The 14,878-nt window shown below is 42.0% G+C and overlaps 1 protein-coding gene across 2 annotated transcripts in view; it reads left to right on the top strand.

Moving 5' to 3' along the window:
* The window catches only part of ptpn9a (protein tyrosine phosphatase non-receptor type 9a), a 40,938-nt gene that overhangs the window by 14,255 nt on the left and 11,805 nt on the right, over positions 1-14,878 (top strand). For both annotated transcript variants that reach the window (XM_046357350.1, XM_046357360.1), the window contains exon 3: positions 4,078-4,167. In XM_046357350.1, the coding sequence (XP_046213306.1) occupies positions 4,078-4,167 (90 nt within the window). The remainder of the gene's footprint in view (positions 1-4,077; positions 4,168-14,878) is intronic.

Below are 14,878 nucleotides of genomic sequence, written 5' to 3'. Positions count from 1 at the left end.
AATTTTAACAACTTACATAGCGTAATGGGCTTATTCACAATATGATCTGCTAATGAATAAAAAATTAAAACACTCAATGTTAGACCTGCAATTTTAAACAATACAAGGGGCTTGAATTAGCCTACTTGAATTTGGAGTGGGCTGCCTACCTTGACAATCAGACATCATCTCCTCAGTGTGGTGTTTAAAAAGTCTGGGTAATTGTTGGAACCAATTTATAAGTTGTCCTGCTCTCCTACAATTATCTGTGATCTCACAACAAAAAAAAATTTGGTGAGCGATGTGTCCACTCGTTTGTTTCCTGCCACTTCAGTTGAAGGGTGTTGTGGTAAATGTTAGCTTCAACTTGGGTTTCCAAACAGTCTTCCATAAAAAAAAAAAAGTTTAAAAAAAAGAGGAACCTGGTTTTTGTCACATTCTCTTTATAAAAACAGCGATGGTGTGACACATGGTGAGATTAATGCTTCAGCTATTCATAGCTTGATGTGTGCCTGCGTCGGCCACATAGGCTACAGAAAAATCTCCTTATTATTCTCACATACAGTACTTTAGAATGTAATCATAATTTAAATATAAATGCTTAGTGGTAATGGCCTAGTTTTTCTTTTTTTACGCTACATGCTTTTTGGGGGAGGGGATTCTGCTGTATATTAGGCCCTATATGTACCATTTTATAAAAATTATACAGTTGTATAACACTGAAGTCCTTCAATTAAGTGCTTGATAAAGTCCTTGAATTTGACTTGCCAATGTCTGTATGAACCCTGCTTAAAGGATGTATAGTCCTAGGCCTATTTTGTATAGGTGGTGTTATGGGCTAATTTGCATATACAGTGCACTCAAAGTATGCTTACCGATATTGTGCATCCCTAGTAGTAAACCTATACAGACAGTGCCTTCGGAAAGTACTCGGATCCCTTGACCTTTTTCAACATTTTGTTAGAGCCTTATTCTAAAATTGCTGAGGATTTTTAAATATTTTTTATCAATCTACACACAATACCCCATAATGACAAAGCGAAAATGGGATTAAAAAAATAAATGTATATTCCTTATTTACTTAAGTATTCAGAGCCTTTGCTAAATTTGAGCTCTGGTGCATCCTGTTTTTATTGATTTAGCCATGAGATATTTCTACAACTTTATTTGGATTCCACCTGTAGTAGATTCAATTGATTGGACATGATTTTGGAAAGGCACACGCCTGTCTGAGGTCACACAGTTGACCATGCATATCAGAGCAAAAACCAAGGTCGACGGAATTGTCCGTGGAGCGCATAGACAGGATTGTGTCGAGGCACAGATCTGGAGAAGAGTATCATAAAATGTCTGCAGCATTGAAGGTCCCCAAGAACAGTGGCCTCCATTCTTAAATGGAAGATGTTTGAAACCTCAAACTCTTTCTAGAGCTGTCTTCCCAGCCAAACTAAGCAATCTGGGTAGAAGGGCTTTGGTTAGGGAGGACTAGAAAACTAGTCAGGATTGAGGGAAGGATGAACGGAGCGAGGGAAGGATGAACGGAGCAAAGTACAGAGATCCTTGACAGAAACCTGCTCCAGAGCACTTAGACATTTGGCAAAAGTGGGCATGGAAGTAATCCATACCCATCACTCCAGTAAATCGTGACAAACTCTCAACTCAGTTTTGGATGAGACCTGACTTGATGACCAAAATTGATCCTATTTACAGTTTGTAGTAAATTTTGGACACTAATTCGTTTGACTCATATTGATGCCATATAGGTTAAAACCAGAGAAGTTGGTTCTAAGGGGCAGTTGACCTTTAATTAATCCTCCATTTGGACGGGGCTGTGTTTAGTCACTTTTGTGGACAAATGGCTCTAACTGTTGAACACAAAATGGGACTTGTCCATTCCAATCCACCACAGAAAATGCAAAGTTCCCAAATGTCTTGTTCTCCCTCTAATTTCCTGAATAGCAGCAGGATGTGGCTAGATTTTGCTGCTTACATTAAGTCACTTAATCAGTTTTTTAATATTTTTTTTTTAGTGGTGTTTAAAAAAATAAAAATAATTAAGGATGGAATAATCTGGCCTCGTGTGAAAGGTGTTTGAAATTACCATGTTTTACCTCTGCTTGAATGAAAGTGTTTGAGGTTGAGCTGTATTTGGCTTGTTGATGTGACCCTTTTTTGTCTTAAAAAAAATAATATTTTTTTATTTTTTTGGTCCATAAAGGCAAATATAACTTCATTTGGTTCAAATGGTGACCTACAGGTACCTGCCAAATAATGGAAACACTTGAGTAAATGAGGGAAACTAAGTATATTGAAAGTCTGTGGTTTTACCTTTATTTAACTAGGCAAGTCCATTAAGAACAAATTCTCATTTACAATGACTGCCTAGGAACAGTGGGTTAACTGCCTTGTTCAGGGGCAGAACGACAGATTTTTACCTTGTCAGCCCGGGGATTTGATCTTGCAACCTTTTCGGTTACAAGTCCAACACTAACCACGAGGCTACCTGCCGCCCCAATTAACATCCCATCATGCTTAGGGTCATGTCTAAAAATGCTGGGCAGGCCATGTCTATGGCCCCATAGGATGACAATGCCCTCATCCACATGGCACGAGTGGTCAGTCAATGGTTTGATGAGCATGAAAACAATGTAAACCATATGCCATGGCAGTCTGTCGCCAGATCTCAACCCAATTGAACACTAGAGAGGTGCCTTTTAAGTGTTTTCCATCAACAAAACACCAAATTATGGTATTTCTTGTGGAGGATTGGTGTCACATTCCTCTGAGTTCCAGATATTGTAGAATCTAAGCCACGGTGCTTTGAAGCGGTTCTGGCTAGTCTATTGCACCACTATTGTTCCTCAAGCAAGGGGGGGCTGATGACTTCACTAATTTTTCATTGAAACCACTCCTTGAATGCCCTACTCCTTGACGTTTGCAGTTGTCTAAAAAAACAGTATTTTGCTCAAAACATTTTTTTTTAATACCCTTGAGTGTGAACTTTACTGTATTTGTACTGGTCAATTTGAGAATCATTAAGTCTTTTTATATTAGCATTATGTCACACCAGAGGACAAATGCAAGGCTCTAATACATTAAACTGGACAAAAAGGTTGAAGGTGGCCACAACAATTTGAAGAAAATACATTTCTCCCATTTGTACTCACGGGTAGTGTGCTTTGTGTGCACTCTCATTAAATATCGAATGCTACATTGCCCCGTAGGGCTACTAGTATATTGTCCCCCACATTCATTCTATGGTGACCCCTCCTATAACTGTAAGCATGTTATGTAATACGTCATAGTCCTTTGTCCACGGGTATCCAACTGTTTTCCACGGTAGTCCATTGAAGCCTCTTGATCCGTGTGGAGCAAAGCGGGAGACAAGGTAAAGGCGCTCTAGTCACTTGGGCAGGTAGTTCTTTGGAACTGTTATTGTAGTGTAGCCTACAAGGTTTCATTCACAGCTTCCCACAGGTATTTATATCTTATCTGCTTCTATATCACGGTATCTCTGTAATATGACACATCCTAGCACTGAAGCAACACATCCTGAAGCTCATCTGTCAAATGGTTTATTTTCCTTTCTCTTTCCTTTCATCTAAACATCCTTGTAATCACATGACGAGTGAAAGCACACTCGCTGATAGGCGTTATCCATATTATTGCCTTCATCCTTCCAGCCTTTGATCAGTACAGATTAAGGAAAGGCCAGTCAGAGTTCTGAGGAGCTGTCTGGGATGAGGAATGGAGTTCTTTTTGCATCCTCCAATCTTTTGCTCCTGCCTAGCACCAACACAGCCAATTCAACAAATCGAGGTCCTAAATGAAGACTGATTAGCTTATCATTTGAATTCGTTGTGCTGGGCTGGAACAGAAGCAGACTTTTGCTCTGGCTCGGCACAAACACGCCTGGTTGGACTAATAGTAGCGGCCTACATTGAAGATGTAGGTGGATTTGAATCAAGTGTGTTTAGTGCTGGACTGGAGCAAAAAGCATGCACACATTGCAACCCGAACACCTGTGTAGTGGATGGATGTTGTACTGTAGGCCTCACAGGCCTGATGTTCCCTTTTAACTATTTCTCATGTTTCTAGGAGACCCGTCTGAAAGAGGGCATTGTCAAATTACAGCCCCAGGAGGAACCTCTGCGCTCGGAACTGCTCAGTGGAAAGTTCACAGTGCTGGTGAGTCTAATAGTTTTAATGTCACATGTACAGTTAAATGCCTTTGTTACAAGCTCTAGCCCCCAAAAATGCAGTAATCAATTTTAATACTAAAAATGACAAGGTAGAACAAACACACAAGATCTAAAAAAAATAACACAAATGAAGCATACTACATACAGGGTCGGTTCCAGTACCATATTTACAATGTGCAGGGATAATGTATTGATAGGGGAAAGGTGACTAGGCATCAGGATATATTATTAATAAAAGTAGCAGCTGTGTGTGTTGGGCCCTGTGAGCGTGCATAGGGACGGTGAAAAATAAGAAAATATAAAGGTCAACACTGATATTTTGTTAGCTATTTAGTGGTCTTATGGCATGGGGATCAAAGCTGTTCAGGTGCTTGTTGGTGTCTGACTTGACATCTGTTGCTTGGAGTCTTTTTAATGATTTTCCAGGCCTTCCTTTTACACCGCCTAACTGTCCACACCACCCTCTGTAGCGCCACGCGATCGAGGACAGTGCTATTGTCATACCAAGTAGTGACGCAGCCAGTCAAAGTGCTCTCAATGGTACAGCTGTACAACTTTTTGAGAGCCCATGCCAAGCCTTTTCAACCTCCTGGGTAGGAAGAGGCGCTGTCGCGGTTTCTTCACGACTGTGTGTGCATTAAGTTCTTAGTGATTTGGACACAGAGGAACTTGAAGCTCTCAACGCGTTCCACGGCAGGCCCATCGATGGAGTTGTGCGTGGCCACACTGTCGTGGGTGAACAGGGAGTACAGGAGAGGAATAAGCACACATCCCTGTTAACTAATTGTGTGTGCCAAGAGTGTATGCCAGCTTTGGCAACCCTGTGCGTTTTCTCCTGCATCGTGCCTACTGAACACAGCCCAGATGCTGAAAAAGATGAACACCATAACTCCAGGACTAGACATTAAATTGGCTATCCTCTGTCTATGGAGCAGCTAGTAGATGTTACTTCCCTTCCTGTCACTCACTCCCCATTAGGAGGAAGCTCTCATCAGGATGGGGAGACCGGCAGAGGAAATGCTATTAATGTTTTTTTTTTTTTTTTTTTTACAGCTTTGAGATTTCTGGAGCTGTATGAGCTTGGGGGGGGCATATGCATAACCATGGTAGCAAGTAAAAGGGAACCGTTTAGAGATTATGGGAAATTCTTAGACTAAAGGTACACTGTTGATTTAATGTGCATTTTACATTTGCTGAATTTGATCAAATTACTCTGGATACATTCAGTAGTATGGTAATATGCTTGGAACATTTGGGGTAGGTGCAACAAGACAAAAAAAAGGGTTTGAGTGCGAGGTATAACTAACTGGTGCTTCCAAATGGCCACACACCTCCAAAGTGTGCACAGTTCCTAATCAATTTCAATGCACATTTGTGACTCAGTCTTCAACTAAGGTTTTTTTGTTTCCTGAGAAGCTTCTACCCACAAGCCATAAGACTACTAAATAGTAGCTATTGGTTAGCTATTTAACTATCTGCATTGACAGACTCATCATATGCTGTTGCTACTGTTTACTGTCTATCCTGTCGTGTGGTCACTTTATCCTGGAATGACTTCAGAAATGATTTACACCCCTTCACTTTCTCAACATTTTGGTGTTACAAAGAGGGATTAAATGTTTTTTCAATTTGTGTAACACTAATATACACTATATATACAAAGGTATATGGACACCCCTTCAAATTAGTGGATTTGGTTGACTTCAGCCACACTTGTTGCTGACAGGTGTATACAATTTGAACACACAGCCATGCAATCTCCATAGACAAACATTTGCAGTACCTTGGCCTTACTGAAGCGCTCCGTGACTTTCAAAGTGGCACCGTCATAGGATGCCACCATTCCAACAAGTCAGTTCGTCAAATTGCTGCACCGGTTAACTGATTGCTATTATTGTGAAGTGGAAACGTATAGGAGCAACAACGGCTCAGCCGAGAAGTGGTAGGCCACACAAGCTCACAGAACAAGACCGTCGAGTGCTGTAGCGTATAAAAATAGTCTGTCCTCGGTTGCAACACTCACTACCAAGTTTCAAACTGCCCCTGGAAGCAACGTCGGCACAATAACTGTTTGTCGGGAGCTTCATGAAATGGGTTTCCATGGCCGAGCAGCCGCACACAAGCCTAAGATCACTATGCCAAGCGTCAACTGGATTGGTGTAACGTTCTCCACCATTGGAGTCTGGAGCAGTGGAAACGCATTATCTGGAGTGACGAATCACGCTTCACCACCTGGCAGTCCAGTCCAATGGACTAATCTGGGTTTGGTAGATGCCAGGAGAAAGCTACCTGCCCGACTGCTTAGTGCCAAATGTAAAGTTTGGTGGAGGAGCAATAATATGGTTCGGGCTAGTCCCCTTGTTCCAGTGAAGGGAAATTACCGCTACAACATACAATGACTTGTTAGATGATTCTGTGCTTCCAACTTTGTGGCAACAATTTGGGGAAGGCCCTTTCCTGTTTGAGCTTGACAATGCTCCCTTGCACAAAGTGGGGTCCATACAGAAATGGTTTGTCGATCGGTGTGTAAAATATTGACTGGCGTGCAGAGCCCTGACCTCAACCCCAATTTACACCTTTGGGATGAATTGGAATGCCGTCTGCAAGACGGGCCTAATCGACAAAAATCAATGCCCAACCTCCCTAATGCTCTTGTGGCTGAATGGAAGCAAGTCTCAGCAGCAATGTTCCAACATCTAGTGGTAAGCCTTCCCAGAAGCGTGGAGGCTGTTATAGAAGCAAATTAGGGACCATATTAATGCCCATGATTTTGGAATGAGATGTTTGAGGTGCAGGTGTCCACATACACTACATGACTAAAAGTATCTTGATTAGATAAGAATTCAACCCCCTGAGACAATTACATGTTAGAATCAATTACAGCTGTGAGTCTGTAATAGCTTTGCATACCTGAATTGTACAATATTTTAACATTCTTTAAGCTTTGTCAATTTGGTTGTTGATCATTGCTAGACAGACATTTTCAAGTCTTGCCATAGATTTAATATGATCTTTAAGTCGACTGTAATTGGGTAACTCAGGAACTTTCAATGTCGTCTTGGTAAGCAACTCCAGTGTGTTACGTTATTGTCCAGCTGAAAGGTGAATTTTGTCTCCCAGTATCTATTGGATAGCATACTGAACAAGGTTTTTCATCTAGGATTTTGCATGTGCTTATCTGTTTCTTTTTATCCAAAGAAACCTCCCTAATCCTTGACGATGACAAGCATACCTATGATGCAGCCACAACTATGCTTGAAAATATGAGGAGTGGTACTGAGTGTTGTGTTTGATTTGCCCAAGACACTTTATTCAGGACATGGTTAATTTCTTTGCCACATTTTTTTGCAGTTTTACTTTAATGTGTTATTGCAGACAGGATGAATGTTTGTAATATTTTTATATTCCTTCTCACATTTTTTTTAAAAGTCACCATTGTCCTCATGGTGAAATCCCTGAGCAATTTCCTTCCTCTCCGGCAACTGCGTTAGGAAGGACGCCTGTATCTTTAGTGACTGGGTGTACTGATGCAACATCCAAAATGTAATTATTAACTTCACCATGCTTTTGATTTTATTTTTAACCATCTACCAATAGGTTCCCTTTGAGGCATTGGAAAACCTCCCAGGTCTTTGTGGTTGAATCTTGTTTTGAAATTCATTGCTCGACTGCGAGACCTTACAGATAACTGTGTGTCGGGTACAGAGATGAGGTAGTCATAAAAATACTATTTTAAACACTATTTTAAACACTATTCTTATTAATCCATGCAACGTATGTGTATTGTTAAGCACATTTTTACTCTTGAACTTATGTATAGTTGACGTTTACATACACTTTAGCCAAGTGCATTTAAACTCTTTCACAATTCCTGTCATTTAATCCTAGTAAAAATTCCCGGTCTTAGGACCCTTTATTTTAAGAACGTGAAATTTCAGAATAATAGTAGAGATTTATTTCTTTCATCACATTCCCAGTGGGTCAGAAGTTTACATAAACAATTTAAAGGCAATCCTACCAAATACTAATTGTGTAACTTGGGTCAAATATTTCGGGTAGCCTTCCACAAGCTTCCCACAATATTGTGTGAATTTTGTCCCATTCCTTGTGACAGAGCTGGTGTAACTGAGTCAGGTTTGTAGGCCTCCTTGCTCTCACACACCTTAAGTTTTCCCACAAATGTTCTATAGGATTGAGGTCAGGGCTTTGTGATGGCCCCTTCAATACCTTGAATGTGTTGTCCTTAAGCCATTTTGCCAGAACTTTGGAAGTATGCTTGGGGTCATTGTCCATTTGGAAGACTCATTTGCAACCCAGCTTTAACTTCCTGACTGTCTTCAGATGTTGCTTCAATATATCCCCCTTGTTTTCCCTCCTCATGATGCCATCTATTTTGAAGTGCACCAGTCCCTCCTGCAGCAAAGCACACCCACAACATGATGCTGCCTCACCCGTGCTTCACGGTTGGGATGGTATTCTTCGGCTTGCAAGCGTCTCCCTTTTTCCTCCAAACATAACGATTGTCATTATGACCAAACTATTCTAATTTTGTTTCATCAGACCAGAGGACACTTCTCCAAAAAGTACGATCTTTGTCCCCATATGCAGCTGCATATCGTAGTCTGGCTTTTTTTTATGGCGGTTTTGGAGCAGTGGCTTCTGCCTTGCTGAGCGGCCTTTCCAGGTTCTGTCGCTTTATATAACTAATTTTACTGTGGATATAGATAATATGGTACCCGTTTCCTCCAGCATCTTCACAAGGTCCTTTGCTGTTGTTCTGGCATAGATTTTCCCTTTTCGCACCAAAGTACGTTCATCTCTAGGAGACGGAACGCGTCTCCTCCTTGAGCAGTATCAAATCAAATCAAATTTATTTATATAGCCCTTCGTACATCAGCTGATATCTCAAAGTGCTGTACAGAAACCCAGCCTAAAACCCCAAACAGCAAACAATGCAGGTGTAAAAGCACGGTGGCTAGGAAAAACTCCCTAGAAAGGCCAAAACCTAGGAAGAAACCTAGAGAGGAACCGGGCTATGTGGGGTGGCCAGTCCTCTTCTGGCTGTGCCGGGTAGAGATTATAACAGAACATGACCAAGATGTTCAAATGTTCATAAATGACCAGCATGGTCAAATAATAATAAGGCAGAACAGTTGAAACTGGAGCAGCAGCACAGTCAGGTGGACTGGGGACAGCAAGGAGCCATCATGTCAGGTAGTCCTGGGGCACGGTCCTAGGGCTCAGGTCCTCCGAGAGAGAGAAAGAAAGAGGGAATTAGAGAGAGCATATGTGGGGTGGCCAGTCCTCTTCTGGCTGTGCCGGGTGGAGATTATAACAGAACGTGGCCAAGATGTTCAAATGTTCATAAATGACCAGCATGGTTGAATAATAGTAAGGCAGAACAGTTGAAACTGGAGCAGGAGCATGGCCAGGTGGACTGGGGACAGCAAGGAGTCCTCATGTCAGGTAGTCCTGGGACATGGTCCTAGGGCCCAGGCCAGTTGAAACTGGAGCAGCAGCATGGCCAGGTGGACTGGGGACAGCAAGGAGTCATCATGTCAGGTAGTCCTGGGGCATGGTTCTAGGGCTCAGGTCCTCCGAGAGAGAGAAAGAAAGAGAGAAGGAGAGAATTAGAGAACGCACACTTAGATTTACACAGGACACCGAATAGGACAGGAGAAGTACTCCAGATAAACAACTGACCCTAGCCCCCCGACACATAAACTACTGCAGCATAAATACTGGAGGCTGAGACAGGAGGGTCAGGAGACACTGTGGCCCCATCCGAGGACACCCCGGACAGGGCCAAACAGGAAGGATATAACCCCACCCACTTTGCCAATAGAGGGAAATCTTCAACCACCAACTTACCATCCTGAGACAAGGCCGAGTATAGCCCACAAAGATCTCCGACACGGTACAACCCAGGGGGGAACCCAGACAGGCCGACCACAACAGTGAATCAACCCCCCCAGGTGACGCATCCCCCCCCAGGGACGGCATGACTCAGCCCCGTTTAGAGGCAGAGAATCCCAGTGGAAAAAGGGGAACCGGCCAGGCAGAGACAGCAAGGGCGGTTCGTTGCTCCAGAGCCTTTCCGTTCACCTTCCCACTCCTGGGCCAGACTACACTCAATCATACACACTCAATCATCAATCAGCAGTATGTCGGCTGCTTGGTCCTATGGTATTTATACTTATGTACTATTGTTTGTACAGATGAACATGGTACCTTCAGGTGTTTGGAAATTGCTCCCAAGGATGAACCAGGCTTGTGGAGGTCTAGATTTTTTTTGTCTGTCTTGGCTGATTTAAAAAAAAAAAAAAAAATTCCCATGATGTCAAGAAAAGAGGTACTGAGTTTGAAGGTAGGCCTTGAAATACATCCACAGGTACACCTCCAATCAACTCAAAGTATGTCAAAGCCATGGCATTTTCTGGAATTTTGCAAGCTGCTTAAAGGCACAGTCAACTTAGTGTATGTAAACTTCTGACCCACTGGAATTGTGATACAGTGAAATAATCTGTCTAAACAATTATTGGAAAAATTAGTAGATGTCCTAACTGACTTGCCAAAACTATAGTTTGTTAACAAGAAATTTGTGGTGGTTGAAAAACACAAGTTTTTTGACTCCAACCTGAGTGTATATAAATGTACCATTTCAACTGTATTTTCACTTGTGAATGATGCCCAGCATGTGCAGTAAGGCAAGAAACAGTGCATGCCTTTTTTCTGTGACTATTTATTTAAAATCATAAGTCTCTCACCTCATGTAGCCTAGCACATAGGCCTTTGTTTTTGTATCACAACTAGTGGCCAAAACTTTACGTTTAATCCGCGTTACAACCATTGTAGAGCCTAAGTGGCATACATAGGTGGCATGTGAGTTTCAAGTTTGGTTAAGAATTTTCACCATAATTGCACATTTATAATAAAGCGTTATATGCTTTATTCCATTTGCAGTCACTTTTGAGAAGTTTTCTCCCTAGCCTACTGCAGTGGGTGCATTGCTGCACTTATGTGAAGAAATAGCCTAATAGTTTATCAACATATTTTTTGTCAGCCTCATTTGCTCTTAAACAGTTTTGATGTGAGTGTTTATTAATTTGGGATCTCACATCCCACAAATCTCCCAGAGTATGTTTGGAATATTTATTTATAGCACAGAAGGAAAGGAGAGGTTGACCAATAGAATAGGTTTAACTTTAGAACTATGGGGATAGTAGGTTGACGTAGGTGTTCGTTAGGCCTACTCATTTTGTTGGCAGGCAACATGTGGACAGTTCTATCTTAAATATGCGCCTCCGGATTCGCGCAGTTGCGTCCCCGACATGTCGGTCTTCACTTGTAGTATACTACTTCGCTGAGATGCCTGTGAGAAGGACCCGATCGCTTAATTGAGTATGGTAGCCGGGAGAAGGGAATTATAATATTCAGCCCAAGAGCACAATACACTTTGGGTTGCAAAAGTGCTGGAATTTTTTTAGGGGCTTTATAGCCACACAAGGAGGATGCCACCGGAAATATAAGGCCTGGTTAGAATATTAAGTGCTTGTCAAATTGTGAAGGAGAGACTGAAGTGTATGCAGCCTTATCATTAGTTGCATCATGCAGCCATAAAATGTATTAAAAATCAAAACAGCCAAATGTTTGTATCGCAACTAAAGTTGCAGAAATCACTAACTTGAAGCATATAGTCGGATTTGTTTCTTTGTTAACCCAGCAGCATTGCAGTTCTTGACACAACAGTGCACCTGGCACCTACTACCATACTCTGTTCAAAGGCACTTAAATATTGTTTTGCCCATTCACTATCCCCTATTCATCTACACTGATTTGAAGTGGATTTCTTCCCAAAACAATATTTCACCTTTATTTAACTAGGTAAGCAAGTTGAGAACAAGTTCTCATTTGCAACTGCGACCTGGCCAAGATCAAGCATAGCAGTTCGACACATACAACAACAGAGTTACACATGGCATGAACAAAACATAGTCAATAATACAGTAGAAAACAAAGTCTATATACAGTGATTGCAAATTAGGTCAAATAAGGGAGTTGCGGCAATAAATAGGCCATGGTGGCGAAGTAAATACAATATGGCAATTAAACACTGGAATGGTAGATGTGCAAAAGACGGCTGTACATGTAGAGATACTGTGGTGCAAAATAAATACCGTATGGGGATGAGGTAGATGGGCTATGAACAGGTGCAGTGATCTGTGAGCTGCTCTGATAGCTGGTTCTTAACGCTAGTGAGGGAGATGGGAATCTCTAGCTTCTCTAGAACTGGAAGGAAAGGCGACCAAAGGAGGAATTGGCTTTGGGGGTGCTGGAGCGCATGCTACGGGTGGGTGCTGCTATGGTGACCAGCGAGCTGAGATGGGGTGGGGCTTTACCTAGCAGAGACTTGTAGATTACCTGTAGCCAGTGGGTTTGGCGACGAGTATGAAGCGAGGGCCAGCCAACGAGAGCGTATAGGTCGCAGCGGTGAGTAGTGTATGGGGCTTTGGTGGCAAAACAGATGGCACTGTGATAGACTACATCCAGTTTGCTGAGTAGTGTTGGAGGCTATTTTATAGATGACATCGCCAAAGTCAAGGATCGGTAGCATGGTCAGTTTTACAAGGGTATGTTTGGCAGCATGAGTGGAGGAAGCTTTGTTGCGAAATAGGAAGCAGATTCTAGATTTAATTTGATTGGAGATGCTTAATATGAGTCGAAGGAGAGTTTACAGTCTAGCCAGACACTTAGGTATTTGTAGTTATCCATGTATTCTAAGCCAGAGGATTTAACAAGTTACTTCAATAAGGGATCATAGCTTTCACCTGGTCAGCTGGTGTCCTTAATGTAATTTACACTCAGAGTATATTACAATAGTTTTATGAAATAGAAATGTGAGGTGCACATTTGGACTCATGGGTGTTTGGCTTGATTGTATGACATCAATGTGGTATTATAATCATCAACGTCTCATCTTTCAAAACACGTAGTCCTTGTAAGTTACAGCATTTCCCTCACTCAAGCAATGAAAAAATGTGCAAAAGCTGCCAAATTAGTGGGAGGATGGGGGAAACTTCTAGTCGTGTGTGTGTGTGGTCTAAGTCAGAACGGCTGTCAAAATCCTTAGAGCTGTGACATAGAGTCCCTGAGATCATGTTACTGTACAGCCACTGGTTTCAATTTAGGCACTTATCAGTGTGCAAATTTGACATTTTCAACCCATATACGGGTATGAGTGTAAAAGGCTGCTAGTAGTAGTAGTACTAGTAATATAAATTGGATGTTGAATTCAAAATGCTATTTTATAGTAATTCAGAATTGTGACTGTTAATGGTAAGCTACGTAGAGTTTCAGCAAGAATGTTGCGGGGGGTAGGGGGGTGTAAGATATCATGTTGGTAGTCTTGACTGTTGCAATGGGTTCATAACTCATTAGTTCAAATGGAGAAGTCAGGGTCCTTCCATGTCGTTTGTCTTGGACTGGGATCAAGTGTGGTAGTGAAGGGTCCCTCCCTCTCTCCCTTTCCTCCTTGCCTGGAAATCTGAGTCAGTCAGCAGGGCTAGAGCTATGACAGCTGATTGTCACCGATCCCTCTTCTCTCCCCCCTCCCTTCCCATTGTCACGCCACTGCCAGTCTGCTGCATCAATTTGAGACTACCTCCTTCCTCACAGAAAGAACACTTCCACCACTTCAGCACTGGCCCTCTGTCTGTATCCTGTCAGGTATTTTTAGTCGTAAGACTATTTTGCCCTCAAATAACAGGAGTGTCCAGGGCCCGTATTCATTATGCGCCTAGGAGGAGTGCTGATCTAGGATCATGTCTTCCACGTAATCTTATTTATTCTAATCTAAAATGTCAAACATCTTATTCAGCACTCACTCGAAGACACTTTATGAATGTGGGCCCTGATAAAGGGGTAAATAAATTTGTCAAATAGTCACTCAATCTGCTTTTTGGATGTTGAGGTGAGTGTAAATTGTGGCAATGTATTGTATGCTCTTCACTGTTGCGGTTCAGACTAGACTATTCAGTTGACATTCTGTCATTTTGAATAGGTCACACAGTTGCGCAAAGTGCAAGAACAATGTATTTTCATTGATATTCCAGTAACCTGGTAACTTGTTTTAATTGAATGGGACCCTTGTTTTAACAATTGTTTCCGCTTAAGTGCAATGTCCCATTTCATACTGGTTGTCTCATACAAGTCACTCCTTCAGAGATGAGAGGCGGCGCCCATTTTAAATCTGACTGTGAACCCAGGTGCTTCCACGTGGCCAAAGCTCTCATTGCTTCTCATGGTCATGTCTACTCTGCCACCTTGTGGTCAACCTGAACCCAGACCCCATCTTAGATACTTGGACCTGCACGCTGCTGCTCTGTCCCATGTATTTGATTGCATGTTGGATCCAGTGTGCAACTAGTCCTGTATGTACTTCTACTGTCAACTTTATGCACCTCTGTCAGAATACCACTTACAATTCCCTGTGTGTTTAGATCAACAGAAAAAAATTTTACGTTAATACTAAATTAAATTTGCGGTCACTTTTTAACACGGTTTTAAAAGACTTCTGGTTTGTGATTTGCTGCTTATCTTCCTTTGCTCAACTAAGGTACTGGTATAGAATCTTATTTGAATATTAAGATGTTGGCATCTGTGCCCCGCAGTGCAGCTAAGATGCACACCCTAATCGC

The sequence above is a fragment of the Oncorhynchus gorbuscha genome, linkage group LG01 (genome assembly GCF_021184085.1).
Source record: "Oncorhynchus gorbuscha isolate QuinsamMale2020 ecotype Even-year linkage group LG01, OgorEven_v1.0, whole genome shotgun sequence".
Lineage (NCBI taxonomy): Eukaryota > Metazoa > Chordata > Actinopteri > Salmoniformes > Salmonidae > Oncorhynchus > Oncorhynchus gorbuscha.
Note: the sequence above shows the minus strand (reverse complement) of the source record. Positions and strands in the feature narration are given on the sequence as shown.